Source organism: Neofelis nebulosa, chromosome 10, assembly GCF_028018385.1.
Source record: "Neofelis nebulosa isolate mNeoNeb1 chromosome 10, mNeoNeb1.pri, whole genome shotgun sequence".
NCBI lineage: Eukaryota > Metazoa > Chordata > Mammalia > Carnivora > Felidae > Neofelis > Neofelis nebulosa.
The window spans coordinates 43562429-43581547 of record NC_080791.1 but is presented as its reverse complement, the minus strand read 5'-3'; the positions used below and the strand labels follow the sequence as shown (position 1 = coordinate 43581547).

At 39.4% G+C, this 19119-nt stretch overlaps 1 protein-coding gene across 6 annotated transcripts in view; it reads right to left on the bottom strand.

The window, feature by feature from the left end:
- The window catches only part of NOX4 (NADPH oxidase 4), a 166962-nt gene extending 157221 nt beyond the window's left edge, over positions 1-9741 (bottom strand). For 2 of the 6 annotated variants that reach the window (XM_058687522.1, XM_058687523.1), the window contains exons 1-2: positions 9656-9741; positions 8360-8455 (exon numbers count right to left, since the gene is read on the bottom strand). In XM_058687522.1, coding sequence (XP_058543505.1) covers positions 8360-8368 — 9 coding nt within the window. In that variant the 5' untranslated portion in view covers positions 8369-8455; positions 9656-9741. Of the gene's footprint in view, positions 1-8359; positions 8456-8509; positions 9087-9111; positions 9277-9655 lie in introns of those variants that run through there. The other 4 variants (XM_058687520.1, XM_058687521.1, XM_058687524.1 and 1 more) reach the window with 2 other exon arrangements.
- Positions 9742-19119: the final 9378 nt, after the last annotated feature.

The window sequence follows — 19119 nt, the reverse complement described above, 5'->3', positions numbered from 1 at the left end:
TCTACTGCTCATGCAAAGTCCATCTCCTCCTTAATCTACTTTTTCTCTAGTCCCACTCTGCCAAAACACTAAAGAAACTACTTCTCACAAGGTCTTTTACCACATTGCTCGATTACAGTCACATCACACAGTTCCATTAAATTGTGGATACTGGGGCGCCTGCGTGGCTCAGTCAGTTAAGCTTCCGACTCCTGATTTCAGCTCAGGTCATGGTCTTAGGGTTCATGAGATCAAGCCCCACAACGCGCTCTGGGCTGGCAGTGCAGAGCCCACTTGGGATTCTCTCTCTCCCTTTCTTTCTGCTCCTTCCTCGCTTGCTCTTTCTCTTTCTCTCTCTCTCAAAAATAAATAAGTGAACGTTAAAAAAAAATAGTAATATAAGTTCTGGAACCAGGATGTTTGGGTTGAAGTCCCACCTCTGTCACTCAGTAACAAGTTACAGAATTTCCCTAATTCAGTTTCTCAGCTGAAAAATTAAAAATATCTACTCTTTAGGGTGCCTGGGTGGCTCAGTCAGTTAAGTGTCCGACTCCTGATTTCAGCTCAAGTCATGATCTCATGGTTTGTTCATGAGTTTGAGCCTCATGCTGGATTCTGCAGTGGCAGTGTGGGGCCTACTTGGGTTTCTCTCTCCCTCTCTCTCTTCCCCACCCCTGCTCATGCTCTCTTGTTCTCTCTCTCAAAATAAATAAACATTTAAAAAAAGTATATCCACAGGATGTATAGAAAGATTAAACAAATTAGTCCATACAAAGCTATTAGACTAAAACCTGCTATCAAGACAGTCTTCAATGAATGTAATCTGCTATTAATGTTACTAATATTATTAATAACAAAATGAAGAAAGATTTGAAAATCTCTGAAATTAATTCCACCTCCCAATTCTATACTGTTTTGTATAGTATTGATAAAAGAAAATTATACACAGGGCATTCAGATGTATATAATAAGGAAGTTAAACATTGCTAAAAGTCTTATGAATATTACAAAAACAGAAATAATTGAAATAAAAATAAGTTTCATAATACCTTAATTATTTGTCTGAGACAAATCTAAAACAACTATAATGCTGAAAATAATGTTATCTTGAGGGTAAATCAGTAATTTTCCTTGACTTCTTAAATTGCTAAACATCTAAATATCAGTTCACTTAAGATGGAAGCTAGTGGTCTATACAGTGTGGTGTTTAACTTGTCCATATGTATTGTCAACTTAACGGACTGAATATTGGACCGAGAGGATTAATGGACCAGAAAAGTGACCAAGCCACTCATTCAGTGGGTGATGATGAGCAAATCACTTTAACTGCTTTTTTCTGATTGAGAAAATGAGGAAGAAATCTAAGATACCAAACCTTACTTCCAATTCTAAAATTCTACAAGTCTCTATCTACCATAAACAGTTTAAGAATATGATCGCATCAATGAAATGTAAGTCACTTCACCTGTTTATAAAGAGGAAGTAAATCATTTTCAAATAATAGAGTGCTAGAAACAAACAAAAAACACAAACAACCATTCAGTTAAAAATATCTCCTGGATTGAAACCACAATGCATACCTGGGCAAATCTAGGTAGTAACTTTTATATTTTGTGCAATAAATAGAAAGAATTAATGATCAAGCCTTTTCTAGAAAATAATAGATGGTATATACTCCTTCTCAACAGAACTAAAGCCACCTGGGCCAGCTATGAAACCAATACCAACTTAAAATCCTGGGTCCATTTGTACAGAGACTCTAATCTTTGACCTTAACAAATTCACATGGCATCAGATTTCTGTCTCAGAAAATAGTTAATTATGATAGAACTTCTAGGACTTTTGAGACGATAATGATTGACCAAAGAAAGATCATCACCAAGACTAGAAAAAAATCTCAGTGCTCACAGCTCTCTTCCAATTAACATACATATCTCAATCAAAGTTTAAAAAATGAGGGGCACCTGGCTCAGTCACTTAAGCGTCCAACTCTTGATTTTGGCTCAGGTCATGACCTCACTGTTTGTGAGATCGAGCCCCACTTTGGGCTCTGTGCTGATAGCCTAGAGCTTGCTTGGGATTCTCTGCCTCCCTCTGTCTCTGCCCCTCCCCGGCTTGTGCTCTGCCCCTCTCTCTCTCTCTTTCAAATTAAATACATAAACATTTGGGGGGGGGGGGGGGAGTTTAAAAAAAAAAGAGAAGATCTTCATGACCATGCAGCAGATCTAAAATAATAATTGTGAGGGGCACCTGGTTGGCTCCAACTCTTGATCTCAGGGTTGTAAGTTCAAGCTCCATGCTGTGTGTAGAGATTACTTAAAAATAAAATACTTTAAAAAAATAAAATAATAACTGTGTGACAAAGCAACAAAATTAAATTTCTCATTATGGCACCATGAGAATAACTGAGATGAAATTAAACAGTCATTAAACAAATGTTAGTTTAGGAGGAAAAAGATATAAAATGAAGACACATTGAATCTGGTACCATAAAACACATTCTCTTTTCAAATTAACATGTTCTTATCATTTAAATTATATCTGTTAATTATTAAATGTCAGAAATATAACTCAGAAACAGGTGAACTTGAGTATGAAGGCTTCTATGGGTAATATTTTGAGTTGAACTCCAACATTTCAAAAAATCTAGGAAACTAAAGTTCTGAGTCAGTCACAACACATTAGGACTTTCTAGTAAAGTACAAGCAATCACATTTTCCATTCCTTGAAAATAAATAAATCAAAAATAGATGTCATCTTAAAAAATCAAAGTACTCCTTTATTCAAAAGGTTGTTATGGGAAGTAGGAGGGGGTTATTGTTTGGTTGTGTGTGAGTTTGTGCGTATGTATGTGTGTGTGTTGTTTGTTTTGCTTCCCTCAAAAGACTTTCATTTCTTCATAGCTTAATTTTAAGATTCCAAAACTCACAGCATGTCATAATTAAACATCTCCTAAGAAGTACACAGTCTGATTAGCACATTAACTCAGGCATAAACCAGCCGTGACCATGCTGCCTCCAGGTCTGGGTCAGACCAGCCTGGGAAAGAACAGTCATGATGAAAACTCCTTAAGATACATTAACCTCAATGTTATTTTATCTTCCATCAGTTTAGATCTTCTTTTTTCTATCAATTCTTATGCAATTGTTTTAATCGTTAATTCTGGTCTGAACAATCACCCAACTTTTTAAAAATAAAAAAATAAAAAAATAGGTACACTGGTTCTGAGAATTAAATGATTTTACCTTCATTCTCAAAGGTTCCCACCACCAAAAAGTTCTGATATTTAGAGAGAAGTAAGAGATCTGTTTATAGTTACACACCAATAACTAGGGCCCACAACTTCCCATCCAATATCAACTCCTGTTTTGGAGACAGAGAGCAAGAAAACTACCCACATCCCAATGTCTTTTTATTGGGCTGGTTAGTGGCCAGCTGTTTGCTGTAAAACAAAATGATACATGCATATGACCATGAAAGTAGGAATATTTTCCCCCACAGTCTACACTCACACTGTCCAAGATGGAGCCACTCACTGCAGGGAGTTACTGAGCATTTGAAGTGTATGTAGGCCCACCTACCAAGAAACAGTTTTTAGGTTTATTAATTTTTTTTTTAATTTAAACTTAAAGCTGAGGGGAGCCTGGGTGGCTCAGTTCGTTAAGCATCCAACTCTTGACTTTGGCTCAGGTCATGATCTCATGGTCCATGAGTTCCAGCCCCGCGTCGGCCTCACCTCTGGGCTGACAGCGTGGAGCCAGGTTAGGATTCTCTCTCTCTGTTCCTCCCCCACCCACGGTAGGCTCTCTTTCTCTCTCTCTCTCTCTCTCTTTCAAAATAAATAAACTGTACACATTAATTAATTAATTAATTAATAGCTGACACTCCTTTGTGTTATCAGAAAATGTTTAAATAAGTTTGGAACAACGTGGGTATGTGGATTCATTCACTTTTTGATTGTAGAATTTTACAAAATCTAAACACAGGTCAAGTATTTCTGAGGAAAATTTGGTGACTGAATTTTCATGTGCACAAGTGTAAAATACATACTATATTTCAAAGAGTAGGCAACAGCATATAGAATATCTCATGAAAATTTTTTTTTAATTTTTTTTAACGTTTATTTATTTTTGAGACAGAGAGAGACAGAGCATGAACAGGGGAGGAGCAGAGAGAGAGGGAGACACAGAATCTGAAACAGGCTCCAGGCTCTGAGCCGTCAGCACAGAGCCCGACGCGGGGCTCGAACTCACGGACCGTGAGATCATGACCTGAGCCGAAGTCGGACGCCCCTCTCATGAATATTTTTAAAAATACTGACTACAGGGGCACCTGGGTGGCGCAGTCGGTTAAGCGTCCGACTTCAGCCAGGTCACGATCTCGCGGTCCGTGAGTTCGAGCCCCGTGTCAGGCTCTGGGCTGATGGCTCGGAGCCTGGAGCCTGTTTCCGATTCTGTGTCTCCCTCTCTCTCTGCCCCTCCCCCGTTCATGCTCTGTCTCTCTCTGTCCCAAAAATAAATTTTTAAAAAGTTGAAAAAAAAAATTAAAAAAAAAAATACTTACTACATGTTGAATACTTCAATCTATTACAATACTTTGGATATTATTATTATTTAAAATAAAATAAATTATTAAATTTAATGCCACTGCTTTTTACTTTTCTAGTGGGCTATAGAAAATTTTTAATTGCATATGACTCATACTACATTTCTACTGGGCAGCAATGATGGTGATTAACAGTAACCAGTGGCATAAGTATCAGAGATGAGCCAGTGAAGTGATTTAGAAAATCTGCGTAGCATGAGCAAAAAGCAAAAAAGGCCAGGCAGGACTGTATTCACATCCTAGCTCTGACACTGAACAAGTCGCCAGCTTCCTCAGCCTACATTTTCCTATGTGTAAAATGGGAAGAATAGTTTCCTCGCATAAACAAAAACATTTGTAAAGTGCCTGCTATATCATAGTAATAAAGAAACAGTTGAATAGTTCTTTTTCAGTAGAAAGCAGAGATCTCAACCTACTAAGAATTAACTACTTCTCAATATCTATGCCTTCTTGCAAATGGGCTATATTCTGTGGACCCTTCCTTCCCCTAATACTAGCGCAACTTTATTATTACCTTACTTTTAAAGATGAGTAACAGCAACCTTTATACTCAATGTTATTATCAAAATATTCAACAACTGGAGGTACTTTTTCCATTTGTGTCTTCTAGTGGAAGCAAATTCATTTCCAGGAATACCATCATGATTTCTATGAACCTAGGATTCACCTTAAAGACACTTAATAATATCGGAATACTTATTATGTTCTTTTCAGGCTTTCTAAAATTCATCACAGTGGGACCTTGTTCTTATGAGTGTTTAGTAGGCCCAAAGACACTCTATCTGTGACCTTAAGTTAATAATAATGAAGCATAGTTATTAAACATGTAAAATATGGGAGCCAGAAATATTTATTTAAAAATTAATTATATCTTATTGTTATACTCTATTTTCTTTGCGATTTGAAAAATGCCTGCAAATTCTTATACTATGAAGTAATACCATAATAATCAAAAGATTAGGAAAGATAAGCTTAGGACAAATAAAATTAAATCCTCCTTCATAAAGCAAATAGTTAAATTATAGAGTTCCCTTTTCACTAAAAAGTAGAGTAATATAGACTGAAAATATTCCAAAATGATTTAGATAAATTAATGCCTGGAAAACTCAATAGGTGATTACTGAAAAGTGAGAAGTTTGGAAGTCATCTTTCAGATTTCAGCAGGATGCCAAGAAGAAAAACCATCCTTCCCCATGGTGACTTTTCATACAATGTTGACTCCTGACAAGATGGCTTAAGGGTCAGCTCACTATGATACAATCATTCTTATGTTTTCATAAAACCTAGTTTACAGGGCACCTGAGTAGCTCAGTCGGTTAAGCGTCCTACTTTGGCTCAGGTCATGACCTCTTGGTTCTAGGGTTCAAGGGTTCAAGCCCAGCATTGGGTTCTGTGCTGACAGCTCAGAGCCTGGAGCCTGCTTCAGATTCTGTGTCTCCCTCTCTTTCTGCCCCTCCCCTGATCATGCTCTGTCTCTCTCTCAAAAATAAGTAAACATTTTAAAAAATATTTTAAAAAATTAAAAATTAAAAAAAAAACTAATTTACAACGACCTCTCTCTTCTTTAATCTGTTTCTTGTATTTTTCACTCATAGTTTTCCATTTAGTCCTTTTATCATTTTTTTCTTTATTCATCCGATGAATATTTATTGAGCCTTTCCTGTGTGCCAGCTGGTCTGCAGGCCTCACCATTGTACCTCATTAGCCTGTCATATTATTCAAACAAAAGCACTAATGTAAGATGGAAGTAGAGAGAGGCAAAACACACATAGCATTGTTTTTGGTTTTTTTTTTATTAGTTGGGTTATATGTGTGTGTATGTGTATATTCTTCACCATATCTGACTTGTCAACAAAAATAAATTTGAGGTTATCACACCGCATCAAGCTCAGAAAAATTAACTCGGTTTCCAACATAATTTGTAAGTAAGTTATTATTTTAGCTTATACAAATGTCATAGAGTGAGATCCAATACTCAGTTGTGGCTTCCAACTTGTCTATTCTTAGATTTTATTTTAATACAAATATCTCCTGGTGAAAATGTACCACTTTTGATAGCAAAATTTACCATCATAACTCTTTAGAGTTTTCTCCAAGTTATTCATATAGTTACATAATAGGCCAGCTATCTCCTACTGAAAAATCTCGTGTTCACTAATTCACACCTAAGGGGGACTTTCTAGGGGGAAAAAAAAAATTAAAAAGATAAGTCAGCAGACCTTCATGTCTATTAGAGAAAATTTTTCTTAAGCTGTTTCTTCAAATATAAGTATTTACTTGTTTGATTTTCCATTAGGTTAAGCAACTTGAGGCCAGGGGCAAGGTCTTACTCTGTATGTACCCATTTGAAAAGTGCAGGTTTCACAACAGTTTGCTGGTTAAATGGAAGGTTGGTTGGATGAAAAATGAAAGAAAATTTCAGATTTAAGAGTTACCAATGAGTTTAATCTTTGAGACTATTATTCTTAACCCATTAGTTAAAATCAGAGTTGAGCAATGATTATGACATGTCGGTTAGGTTCATCAATTATAACATGTTATCGCCCTGGTTGGGGATGCTGATAATGGGGGAGGCTATGCATGCGTGGGGGTAAGGGAGCATATGGGAAATCTCTGTACCTTACTCTCAGTTTTACTGTGAACCTTAAACAGCTCTAAAAAAAAAAAAAAAAAAAAAACAAAAAACAAAAAAAAAACCTCTTAAAAAAATAGGTGTTAAACTTAAAAATATCCATTGTGTGATCAATAGATAATGAAAAATAGTATTCTGTTATATAAAAATACCCGCTAATTCAGCCGCAATTTATTGCAGTCTTAGCACGTACCAAGCACACTACTCTCAGAGCTGTGGCTTAAAGATAAATAAGATCTGTAAATGTAAAGCAGGAGTTGGAAAGCTGCTTCCACCAAATTCATGTGAGCTGATAGCAATTTTAAATAATCATTAAACTATGGAAAAGAAAACCATGGATCTATTACTCACAATGGGTTCTCTTGCCCAATGAAAAGGAAAGACAAAATCTACCTTTTCAGACATCCCAAAATTTTTCAATACATTTTATACTTTTTGTTTGTTGCTTAGAAAATGCTATCTCCTAATACAAAGTAAGAAGTCCTCAGTGCCTCTGTCTTTTGTTAAGGAGTCAAGGAGAAAGGGAGTGGAAATAATGAGATCAGAAATGTCATGGAATAGAGAAAAGAATATCAACATGAGATAAATCAGAGTGAAGTTCTGCACAAAATCATTCTCATATTAGACCAGAACCCTGCAACCATAATCAACCAGAAACCTAGGGTAAGACGTTGAGAAATGCCCAGAAATGAATAACTGCATTGGACACAGACTTTGTGAGAACTGGCAGTAAAAGGAAACAGTGCAGAAATCCTCCGGATAAGCTTATGGGCAGGTTGAAGGCTTGACTGGTAAAAACTACAAGCCCGTCATTGGCTGGTCCTGATGGTGAAGCAGATCCTTCAAGGCACTTGGCAGCTGGCAAGATGTAGCAACTTCTCTCAGGTACTACTAGCCTGGTATTGCAGGTTCATTCCTTTGACTTCAGCAGATAGTTATCTTTTGGTTCTTAAAAGAGTTGATCATTTTAACATAGACGAGTGTAAATAATGCATCAGGAAAACCTGACCGCTTTAGAGAATGACAAACCTTTCTGAAGTGAACAACCAATGTTTCTTTAATAGATGGAAAAATTGACCAAGCCTTGTAGCAATGTCTTCCCGCCTTAAACACATTCTACCAGGTCACCCAAGTCCCACTTACCCCTAACATCTGGTGGAGGTAGTGATACTCTTGCCCTTGGTTATACAGCAGGAAGGTTTTCCAGAAAAGCAAAACATTCAGGGAGAGCCAGACAAACTAGATCACACAAAGAAAGAGAGAGAAAAAAAAAAAATTAAAAATAAACGTTACCTGATAAGTGTAAACCTCACGTGCATTCGTTGGACACAATACTTTCAGTGGAAGCTGGATTAGTAATTGCAGAAAGCATTCTTAATTAACCAGCAAGCTGAAGACCACTCAGAGGAAAACAAATCTGACCTCACTCAGTCCCTGCACCTGAGATTAAGTATTCTGGGTTGCAAGCAGGTCTCCTAAACCATCTGCAAATATCCCCTGCAGCACAAAACGAGACTAAAATTAGTGACATCACCCAGTCCCGAGCATGGCATGTTGTTAAAATGCAACACCAAACAGAAACAATCCGGGAAAAGAGCAAAGGGGGAAAGAAGTTTAAAGGGTTAAGAAAAACTTGTGTTCACTAAAAGTGATCTCTCTTCCTCCACATCTGCTCTCCCAACAGTGTGCAGGAAAGTTCCCATGCACTTGGAGTAGGGGTGAGGGGAGGGTGTCGTTATTATCTCCAGGTATTAACAGCGAAAAGTTTTGTTAGCTCAGAATGTTGGAATTAGAGGCAAAACTTCCAACTTCCCACCCGCGCACGCTCAGAGAATGAATCAAAGTTGCTGCACGACAGACAAAACGCAGGGAGAGAGCCTTGCCCGCCATCCTACCAGGCAGAGGTGTTTAACCCCTTCGTTGGCCAGCCAGCTCCTCCAGGACACAGCCATGCCGCCGGCCCCGCTGCGCTGCGCTCTCCGGCCGCCGGCCCGCGAAGGAGCGGCGGCGGCCGGGACAGCGGTTACAGTTGTGCGGCCTGCGGGGGGGGGGGGGGAGCCGGGTGGGGACGGAGGGTCAAAGACTGAGTGGAAGCGGAGGCCGGCGCCGAGCCAGCCCGGGCGGGGTCTGCGCCCCGGGGCCGGGTCTTCCGGGCGCCGCGGCTGCGGCCCGCGCGGGGTCTGCGCTGCGCACTCGGCGGCCCCGGCCCCGCTCTCGGAGCGCGCGCTCCCCGGCCCCACCGCCCGGCTGCGCGAGTCTGCACCGCCGCGCCGGTCCCTTTGTCTGCGGGCGAGCCTGTTGTTGTGGCTGCCGCTGTTCAGGATGTCCCGGCTGGGGACTGGGAGGCGCCCCCCGCAGGCTCGCGGAGACCGACCACGGTGTGGGGAGTGATAGCCGTACCCTGGGCACCCCGCCGCCCCTTCGTACGCTCGCACGCACCTAGCTCATAGGCACGGGTCGTTTTCCCCAAAAAAGTTCCACTCAAAGACGCTCGGGAACGAAATTTGAGCCGGAAATAGCCTTTTGTGTACTAACATCCCCCTTCTCCCGCCCAACCTCAGGAACGCATCCCAACCCCAACGAAGGCCCCTTCACAACCTTCACCTAAAGCTTCCCTCTGCCTCCCTCTTCGCAGTCCCTCACCCCTACCCCAACCCACATTCTTGGGAAGCTTTTAAGAAAATTTTGAATAAAAAAGAGCCCGGCGGTTTAATGGTTAAAGATGACGTCATTCTCAGGGGCTTTAGGGAAGCTCCGATTCACTCTGTTTAGAAATGTGCGTCTTATTACCTAGTATCAGAGTCTGTTTAGTAATAGGAATCCTCTCAAAGTTGTGCCAGAGGCCTGGTGAAGGGTAGGGAGAGTATGACATTGACACAGGCTACCTACCTTTCGCACACCGCAAATTATCAATATTAGGAAAGAAAAAAAAAAATCATTCACATAGAAGAATGTCGGATACACAGTAAGTGTTCAACAAAAGTTTATGAAATCAGGACTTTCCAAACTTTAACAACTAACAAGTGGTAGAAAAGGTAAACCACTAGTAGCCTAATTTCATGTCTTTTAAGCTTTTTTTAAAAAACAAAATTCATTTTAAAACACATGCCTTAATATGTAATTGAAACTGAAATTTCTTCTCTTACTACAGCAATGTACTTCCCTCACTAATTTCATGAACTGATTAATGACTGCAACCCTCAGTTCAGAATTTGAATTAATCCCTATCAAGTGTGGGTTACATTTCTTGCAAAGAACTTTCTAATAGTCTGTCATTTTCCATTGGTAAAGGACTTTCCTGTTTCATGCAATATCAAATCCTGAAAACTGCTTTAAATCTTTCTGGGGATAAGAAGCATGTTATTTATAATTTCATATTGAATTTATTATTTATTACTTATTGAATTTATTATTGAATAAACCCATGTTTATAAACTCATATTGACCATGTAATATCTAAAGGACCCAAAAAATACCACACAAAGAACCCAAGGAGAGTCACCACTGGAGAAAGTCAAATTCTGGGACACACTGGTACTCCTCAAATTACACCCTAAGTAACCATCCCAGAGCCATAAGTTCAATGGATGCGAGGTATAGAAGGTCCAGAAAACCGTTTTGGTTCTTGCCATGAGTGGAGAAGAATGAAGCAATTGAAGAATAGTAAAATAAAAGGCAATTTTTCTTGACTTAATTGATCTAGTTCTTTTTTTCCCCCATTTTATTGAGAAATTGACACACATCACTGTAGAAGTTTAAGGCATACAATAAGATGGTTTGATTTACATATTGTGAAATGATTACAATAATAGGATCAGCTAACATCCATCATGTCATATAGAAATATATGAATAAAATAAAATGAAAATAAAGAATAATACGAATAAAATAAAATGAAAAGAAAGAAAAAGGAAGGGGGGGGGGATTTTTCTTGTGATGAGAACTCCTAGGATTTACTCTCTTAACTCCTATATATCCTATAACAGTGTCAGCTATGGTCATCATGTTGTATGTTATGTCTCTAATATTTATTTATCTCATCACTGGAAGTTTGTACTTTTGACCACCTTCCTCTAATCCCCTCTCCTCTGACCCTCTGCTTCTGGTAACCACAAGTCTGATCTAGTTTTCTGAGTTGTTGTTGTTGTTGTTTTTTCTCTAATTCCCCTTATAAGTGAGATCATATGGGGCATCTGGGTGGCTCAATCGGTTGAGTGTCCGACTTCGGCTCAGGTCATGATCTCGAGGTCTGTGAATTTGAGCCCCGTGTCAGGCTCTAAGCTAACAGCTCAGAGCCTGGAGCCTGCTTCGGATTCTGTGCATGTCTCTCTCTCTGGTGCTCCCCTACTTGTGCTCTGTCCCTCTCTCTCTTTTTCAGAAAATAAATAAACATTAAAAATTTTTTTAAAAAGATAAGTGAGATCATATAGTATTTGTCTTTCTCTGCCTTATTTCATGTAGCATAGTGTCCTCAAGGTCCATCCATGTTGTCACAAATGGCAGGGTTTCCTCTTTTTTAATATCTGAATAATATTCCATTGTATATAGATGTACAACTATATTGTTGTACATATTATTATGTTAACTGAAAGAATAAGAACATTAAAATAAAGACAACTTCTTTGTCCATTCATCCATCCATTCACACTTAGGTCATTTCCATGTGTTGGCTACTGTAAATAATGTTGCCATGACACCAGGGTGCAGATACCTTTTCCAGTTAGTGTTTTCATTTTCTCTGGATATATTTCCAAAGGTGGCATTGCTGGATCGTATAGCAGTCCTATCTTTAATTTTTTGGAAGATCCTCTGTACCCTTTCCATAGTTGCTATACCAATTTATCATCCACCAACAGCGCACAAGGGTTCCCTTTTCTCCACATCTATGCCTTGTCTTTTTGATGATGGCCATTCTAATAAGTAGGGGATGATATGTCATTGTGATTTTAATTTGCATTTCCCCAAAAACTAGTGATGTTGAGCATCTTTGCATATACCTGTGATCTTTCATATATCTTCTTTGGAGAAAGGTCTTTTCAGGACCTTTGCCTATTTTTTAATTGTTTAGGTTTTCTGTTTGCTTTGTTTTTGCTTTTGGTTTTGCTATCGAGTTGTATGGTTCTTTATATATATTGGATATTAACCACTTATCGGATATATGTTTTGCAAACATTTGTTCTGATTCCATAGGTTGTCTTTTCACCTTGTTGATGGTCAAAGACCATTTTTTTTTTTTTTTTTTTTTTTTTTTTTTTTACAGATCAGCTACTTCTAGGGGGGAAAAAACAAACAAAAATAATGGACCCAGGTCTTGCTATGTACCTACTACTTGTCAGCCACTGTCCTTGGTACTTCATATTCAAAATCTCACTTAATTCACTCCATAGTTCTCCAAGTGGATGTCAGTGCCCCTACTTTAAAGATAAAGAAGCTGAAACTTAAAGAGATTACCCTTGCCTGAGAGGGTGGGAGAAATAGGCAGATGTTAGTTAAAGAGTATAAACTTCCACTTATATAATGAATAAGTTCTGGAGGTGTAATATATAGCACAATGATTATAGGTAACAATATTGTAATATATACTTGAAAGTGTCTAAGAGAGTAGATCTTAAATGTTCTCACCACAAAAAAGATATGAGAGGGGTGCCTGGGTGGCTCAGTCAGTTAAATGTCCAGGTCTTTTCAACGTTTTTTTATTTATTATTTTTGGGACAGAGAGAGACAGAGCATGAACGGGGGAGGGGCAGAGAGAGAGGGAGACACAGAATCGGAAACAGGCTCCAGGCTCCGAGCCATCAGCCCAGAGCCTGACGCGGGGCTCGAACTCACGGACCGGGAGATCGTGACCTGGCTGAAGTCGGACGCTTAACCGACTGCGCCACCCAGGCGCCCCAAATGTCCAGGTCTTGATTTCAGTTCAGATCATGATCTCACAATAGTGAGATTGAGCCTTGTGTTCAGCTCTGTGTTGAGCGTGGAGCCTGCTTAAGATTCTCTCTCTCCTTCTGCCTTTCTCTTTCTCTAGAAAGAAAGAAAGAAAGAAAGAAAGAAAGAAAGAAAGAAAGAAAGAAAGAAAGAAAGAAAGAAAGAAAGAAAGAAAGAAAGAAAGAGAAAGAAAGAAAAAGAGAGAGAGAAAGAACTATATGAGGTGATGGAGGTGTTAGCTAAGCTACAATGGTAATCATTTCACAACCCATAAGTATCAAATCAACATTTTAATACCAAACGAACATAATGAACACTTTAAGCTTATATAATGTTCTATGTCAATTATATCTCAATAAATCTGGAAAAATATTATGTTAACCGAAAGAATAAGAACATTAAAATAAAGATAGAAAAATCAAAAAGCAGAATAGCAAAACAGGATTTGAGATGGGAAAACAGGATTTGTTTCCAGTTCTAACAACCCATAACCAGACCCGTTTGTGAAATCCTTCTGTAAAACGACAGAATGCCATACAAGTGTTGATTATTACATTGATCACTATTATCTCGCATGAGCTCTGTAGAAGGGGCCCAGGTTCTGACTGGGTGTGTCGCCTTACAGGGAAACAATACTGCAAGCTATCCTCAGGGGACAGAGCTATTACTCTGTCATGCAGGAACTCTCATTAATGCAATTCTTTTCAATATCATTTTCCCTAGGCCAGATTGTTTAGTGAAGTAGTTACTGTCTTTACCAAGATAGGAAAGCCTGTCCTTGAAAGTAATGAGGAATTCTGTTGCTATATCAGCATTCCAAAAATCATAGTGAAAGAAAGAAAGAAAGAAAGAAAGAAAGAAAGAAAGAAAGGGAAAGAGAGAGAGGGAGGGAGGGAGGGAGGAAGGAAGGAAGGAAGGAAGGAAGGAAGGAAGGAAGGAAGGAAGGAAGGAAAGAGGGAGGGAGGGAGGGAAGGAAGGAAGGAAGGAAGGAAGGAAGGAAGGAAGGAAGGAAGGAAGAAAAAACAAATCACATTTTTGCCAGGAAAAGACTTCACAGGAAAAAAATCAAATGACAAATACCTTTATTTTTGGCTTAAATAATAGTAAAAAAGTAGTGACCATCCTATGCTGATTATAATCTCTGTTTGGCAGTTAGAGATGTTTTTGATCTATTATTTATTACTTAATAAATACTGGCTAAGGTAGACAGTGTCCTTCAGAGTATGAAATCCATGGGGAAAAAAATTGATCAGAGTTTACCCCTCTGGCCTGCTTTCTTTGTTCACTCCTTTATGTGTCAGCTCAGAAGCATGTCTTTGCCAGGAAACTTTTCCTAGCCACTGCCCCCCACTCCTGTGCACTCATATACTCCGTTCCCATAATCACTACTGCATTTTCCACATATTCATTTAATTCTAGCGGTGCCTGGGTGGCTCATTCAGTTAAGTGTCCAACTTTGGCTCAGGTCATGATCTTGCTGTTCCCAGGTTTGAGCCCCTACATCAGGGTCTGTGCTGACAGCTCAGAGCCTGGAGTCTATTTCAGGTTCTTGTCTCCCTTGATCTGTGCCCTCCCCCTGCTGATTCACTGGCTTGCTCTCTCTCTCTCAAAAATAAATAAACATTAAAAAAACAAAAACAAAAAACACAGCAGGACCTTACAGAGTGAATAGTAGTTAAGTATATTCTCCTTCTTTCTGTGCCTGTCTCAAACTCCAGTGTCTCCAGTGTCACTTTCTGGTAATGGAAGAAAAGTCTCTGCTCTGCTTGGTAGTTAATTACCAGTAAGGACAAACAATAGATCAAGAGCCCCTTAATATAGGTGTCACCTAAACCACAAACCATAAGATATGCAATCGAGACAAGCTGGCACTTGATTTGTTTCTTGGGGCTGCAGTAACAAATTATCAAAGTTCAGTGGCTTAGGGGTGCCTGGGTGGCTCAGTCTGTTAATCTCCCAAGTCTTGGTTTTGGCTCAGGTCACGATCTCACGGTTCATGAGTGTGATCCCCCTATTGGGCTCTGCACTGACAGTGTAGAGCCTGCTCGGGATTCTCTCTCTCCCTTTCTCTGCCCCTACCCTGCTGGTGCTGTTTCTGTATCTCTCAAAATAAATAAATAAGCTTTATTAAAAAAAAAAAAATCAATGGTTTAAAACAACAGGAATGTATTCTCCCACAAGTCTGGGAGCCAGAAGTCTGAAATCAGACTATTAGTTCAAAATCAAGGTGTTGACAGGGCCACACTCCTTCCTGAGAGTCTAAGGGAGAATGTGTTCCTTGCCTCTTCCCCAGTCTGGTGACAGCTGGCATACCTTGCCTTCTGGCCGTACCACTCCACTCTCCACCTCCACGGGCACTGGCCTTCTGTGTATGTGTCAAATCACTCCTGCCTCTCTCTTCTAGGGATGCCTGATTATATTTAGGGATTTAGGGTCTGGCCCCCCTCTGAAGTAATCTCCCCATTTCAAGATCCTTAACTTAATCACATCTGTAAAACCATTTTTCCCCTTTTCCTTCTAAAGTACCATTTACAGGTTTACAGGTTTCTGGGATTAGAATCTGATATATTTTGGTGGTCATTTTTCACCCTGCTATAACACCAAAATTAACATGTGTTAATTTTATTTCCCTAGTAGATATGTCAGGCTTGTAGTAGGAAATTCACCTTAAGAAATAAAAGTTGAGGGGTGCCTAGGTGGCGGTAGGTTAAGAACCCAATTTCAGCTCAGGTCATGATTTCATGGTTTGTGTGTTCTAGCCCTGCATCGGGCTCGTGCTGACAGCTCAGAGGCTGGAGCCTGCTTTGGATTCTGTCTCCCTCTCTCTCTGCTCCTCTCCTGCTCATGCTCTGTGTCTCTAAATAAACATGAAAAAAAAGTTTTAAGAAAGAAGTAAAATTTGAGACTCCTACTAGTTAGCAAGAAATCAAGAAGTCAGGAACCATGCCCCTTCCTGACTTGATTGGATTTACTATTTTTGTTAACCCATATCTGATTATCAGGAGTGATAAGCATTAAACTCAAGATGAAAAGAGCCTGTGTGCTTTTCTTATGAACAGAAAGAGGAAAATAGGAAATCTGTCTTAGGATGCCAGCGTTACTGACAGAGTGGACAGAGAATCCCAGAGGTGGGAGTAACTGACATTAAAGAGAAAGCAAACTACTTTGTAAGCCTTATTTTCCAACAAAGTATCTTTGAGGGAGTAAGAACCTCTTTAGCTTCTTCAGTATTTCTCAAAGAACTGACCTAGCTGTGTGAGTGCACGGTAGACATTCCAAAATAACTGAATCAGATGATGGTTTACACTTGTTTTTGTATAGAAATGACAATGAGTCACTGTCTGGAACTTGTCCCCAGACTTGTGAATTTCTCACTGGTTTCCTGAGGGGCTCTTTCTTGCCAAGGGTCTCAGAGACATAGTTTCATTGAATACAACTGAATAATAATAAATTTTTGTTTGGAATTGCCCTATATAGAACAGTTTTCTAAACTTCCAGATTTCATAGACCGACAAAATTTCCAACAGAAAAAAAAAAAAAAAAAAAAAAAAAAAAAAAAAAAAAAATGAAACCAACACAGACCATCCAAATTTTGCTGCAAAGGATAACTTCTAAAATGAAAAATAAACAAGAACATCATGCACTTCCTGGGGTGCCTGGGTGGCTCAGTCGGTTGAGTGACTGACTTGGGCTCAGGTCATGACCTCACAGTTTGTGAGTTCGAGCCCCACATCGGGCTCTGTGCTGACAGCTCAGCGTAGAGCCTGCTTCTGATTCTGTGTCTCCCTCTCTCTCTCTGTCCCTCCCCCACTCATGCGCTATCTCTCTCTGTCTCCAAAATAAGTAAACATTAAAAAAAATTTTTTTAAAAAAAGAATATCATGCACTTCCATATTTATTAAAGAAAATTCATTTCTACCAAAAATAAATAAAAATTGTAAGAAATTTTGAATACCTTTAGCTTCCACAGAAACTCATTATATTCTCTCTGTCTCTCTCTCTCTCTCTCTCTCTCTCTCCCTCCCTTTCTCTCTCTTTCCTTCTCCTCCTCTCTCCTCGGATTATTTTTCATTACTTGAGCCTCAAATCTTTTCTATAAGATGGGTAGAGACATTCTTATCTTCACCCTCATTTTATACATGAGGGAACTGAGGCACATGAACAGTAACTAGCTTGCCCAAGGTCACTCTTTTGTTTCTGGACCCAGTTCCAATGTGTGGAGAGTGAGAAGGAGGGGAGTTTCCTCATACCAACAAGCAATTCTCCAGACACCAGCTGCGTGTCCTGCAATTCAACGCAATTCTGACACTATGTATGTAGACATAGCATCAGATTACACAGGTTAAGGACACAGTCTTAAAAGACTGTCCCTACTCTGTACCCTACTTCAGATGGCAGTCTCATGCCCAGGTTGTTACCTGTACTTCTGACCAGAGGTTCCCACCACCCCCTTCTCAGGTTCAATTATTTAGCTAGAGCAGCTCACAGAACTCAGAGAAACATTTTACTAACTGGATCACTGGTTTATCATAAAATGATATAACTCAGGAACAGCCAGATGGAAGAGATCCATAAGGAAAGGAATGTGGAAGAGTGTAGAGCCTCCATGCTCTCTCCAGGGGTGCCACTTTCCTAGCACCCCATGTTTACCAAGCCAGAAACTCTACACTTTGTCCTTTTGAGTTTTTTGAAGGCCTCGTCACATACACATGACTGATTAACCCAATCACCACGATTGGCCATTGGTGACCCATTCAACTTCCACTTCCTCTCCCCTACCTTTCAGGGTTGGGGTAGGGGGATGGAAGGAGGTTGGGACTGAAAATTCCCACCTTCTAATCACATGGTTGGCTCCTTAGGCAACCAGCCCTCATCCTTAGGTACTTTCCAAAATTCACCTCCTTAATATAACAAAAGATACTTTTATATCTTTTATCCCTCTCTTTGGACATTCCAAAGGTTTTAGAAGCTCTGTGCCAGAAATGGGAACAAAGACCAAATATACATTTCATATCATAAATCACAATATCACAATCACCAAGACATTAAGGAGTAGATTCCAGAAGCCGATACCCTGTTCCTTCCTGGACACCATGGACTAGGGTTTCCATGAGTTCTGAGCTAATATTTCAGACTCCAAGTGGAGCTATGATTGGCAAGTCACCCAGTCATCTGAGGTGTACAGGGATTTACCAGTGGGCTTTTATACTCCCCAGATGGTGCACATTCTCAAAAGACTGTCTCATCTATTGTTTATGATATTATTTGGCCTTTTTATTGCATGGCATTCCCTAAACATAGCCATTAACAGAATAATTCCTGGATGTTTGTGTTATTTTATTGTTTTTAAAGTTTTAAATAGAAGTGTCCCAGGGTGCCAAAAGATATTCTTAACACCTGCTTCCATATTTCTGCTCACATCCTCAAATAGCTTTGAACTATTAAGGAAGTAAGATTGGACTTCTTTCCCAGAATCGCATCACTTTCTGAACATATCATAAAAATCTGAAGTCATAGCTGTTAGAATCTATGTTAAATGATATGCATGTTAGAGTCACAAAAACATCTGAATAAGAAAAAGCTTTAGAGAACATCATAACTTCCACTTATAGAGAGGAAGCTGAAACCCTTCTCTCTGCTCTTAAAATTCACCAACATCCCTCAATACCACTGAGCCTTTGCACAACCTGAAAGCTTGCATTTATATATTCATTCATGAGTTTACTTGATTCATGTCCATCTCTGTTATGAAATGTGAACTCCCCAAAGGTAATGTTTTTGTTCATTCTCATTTCCCAGGGCCTAGAACATGACTAAGTGCCCAGTGATTATTTTGGGTTAAAGAGATGAATGCCAGGAGGAGAATAGATTTCCCAGCTTCTCTTACCATAATATTTACACACTGACTTTTCCTTTTCTACACGGACATGGTATTCTGAACTTCTTTAATTATTTAGCTTCCCCAAATATATTATCCT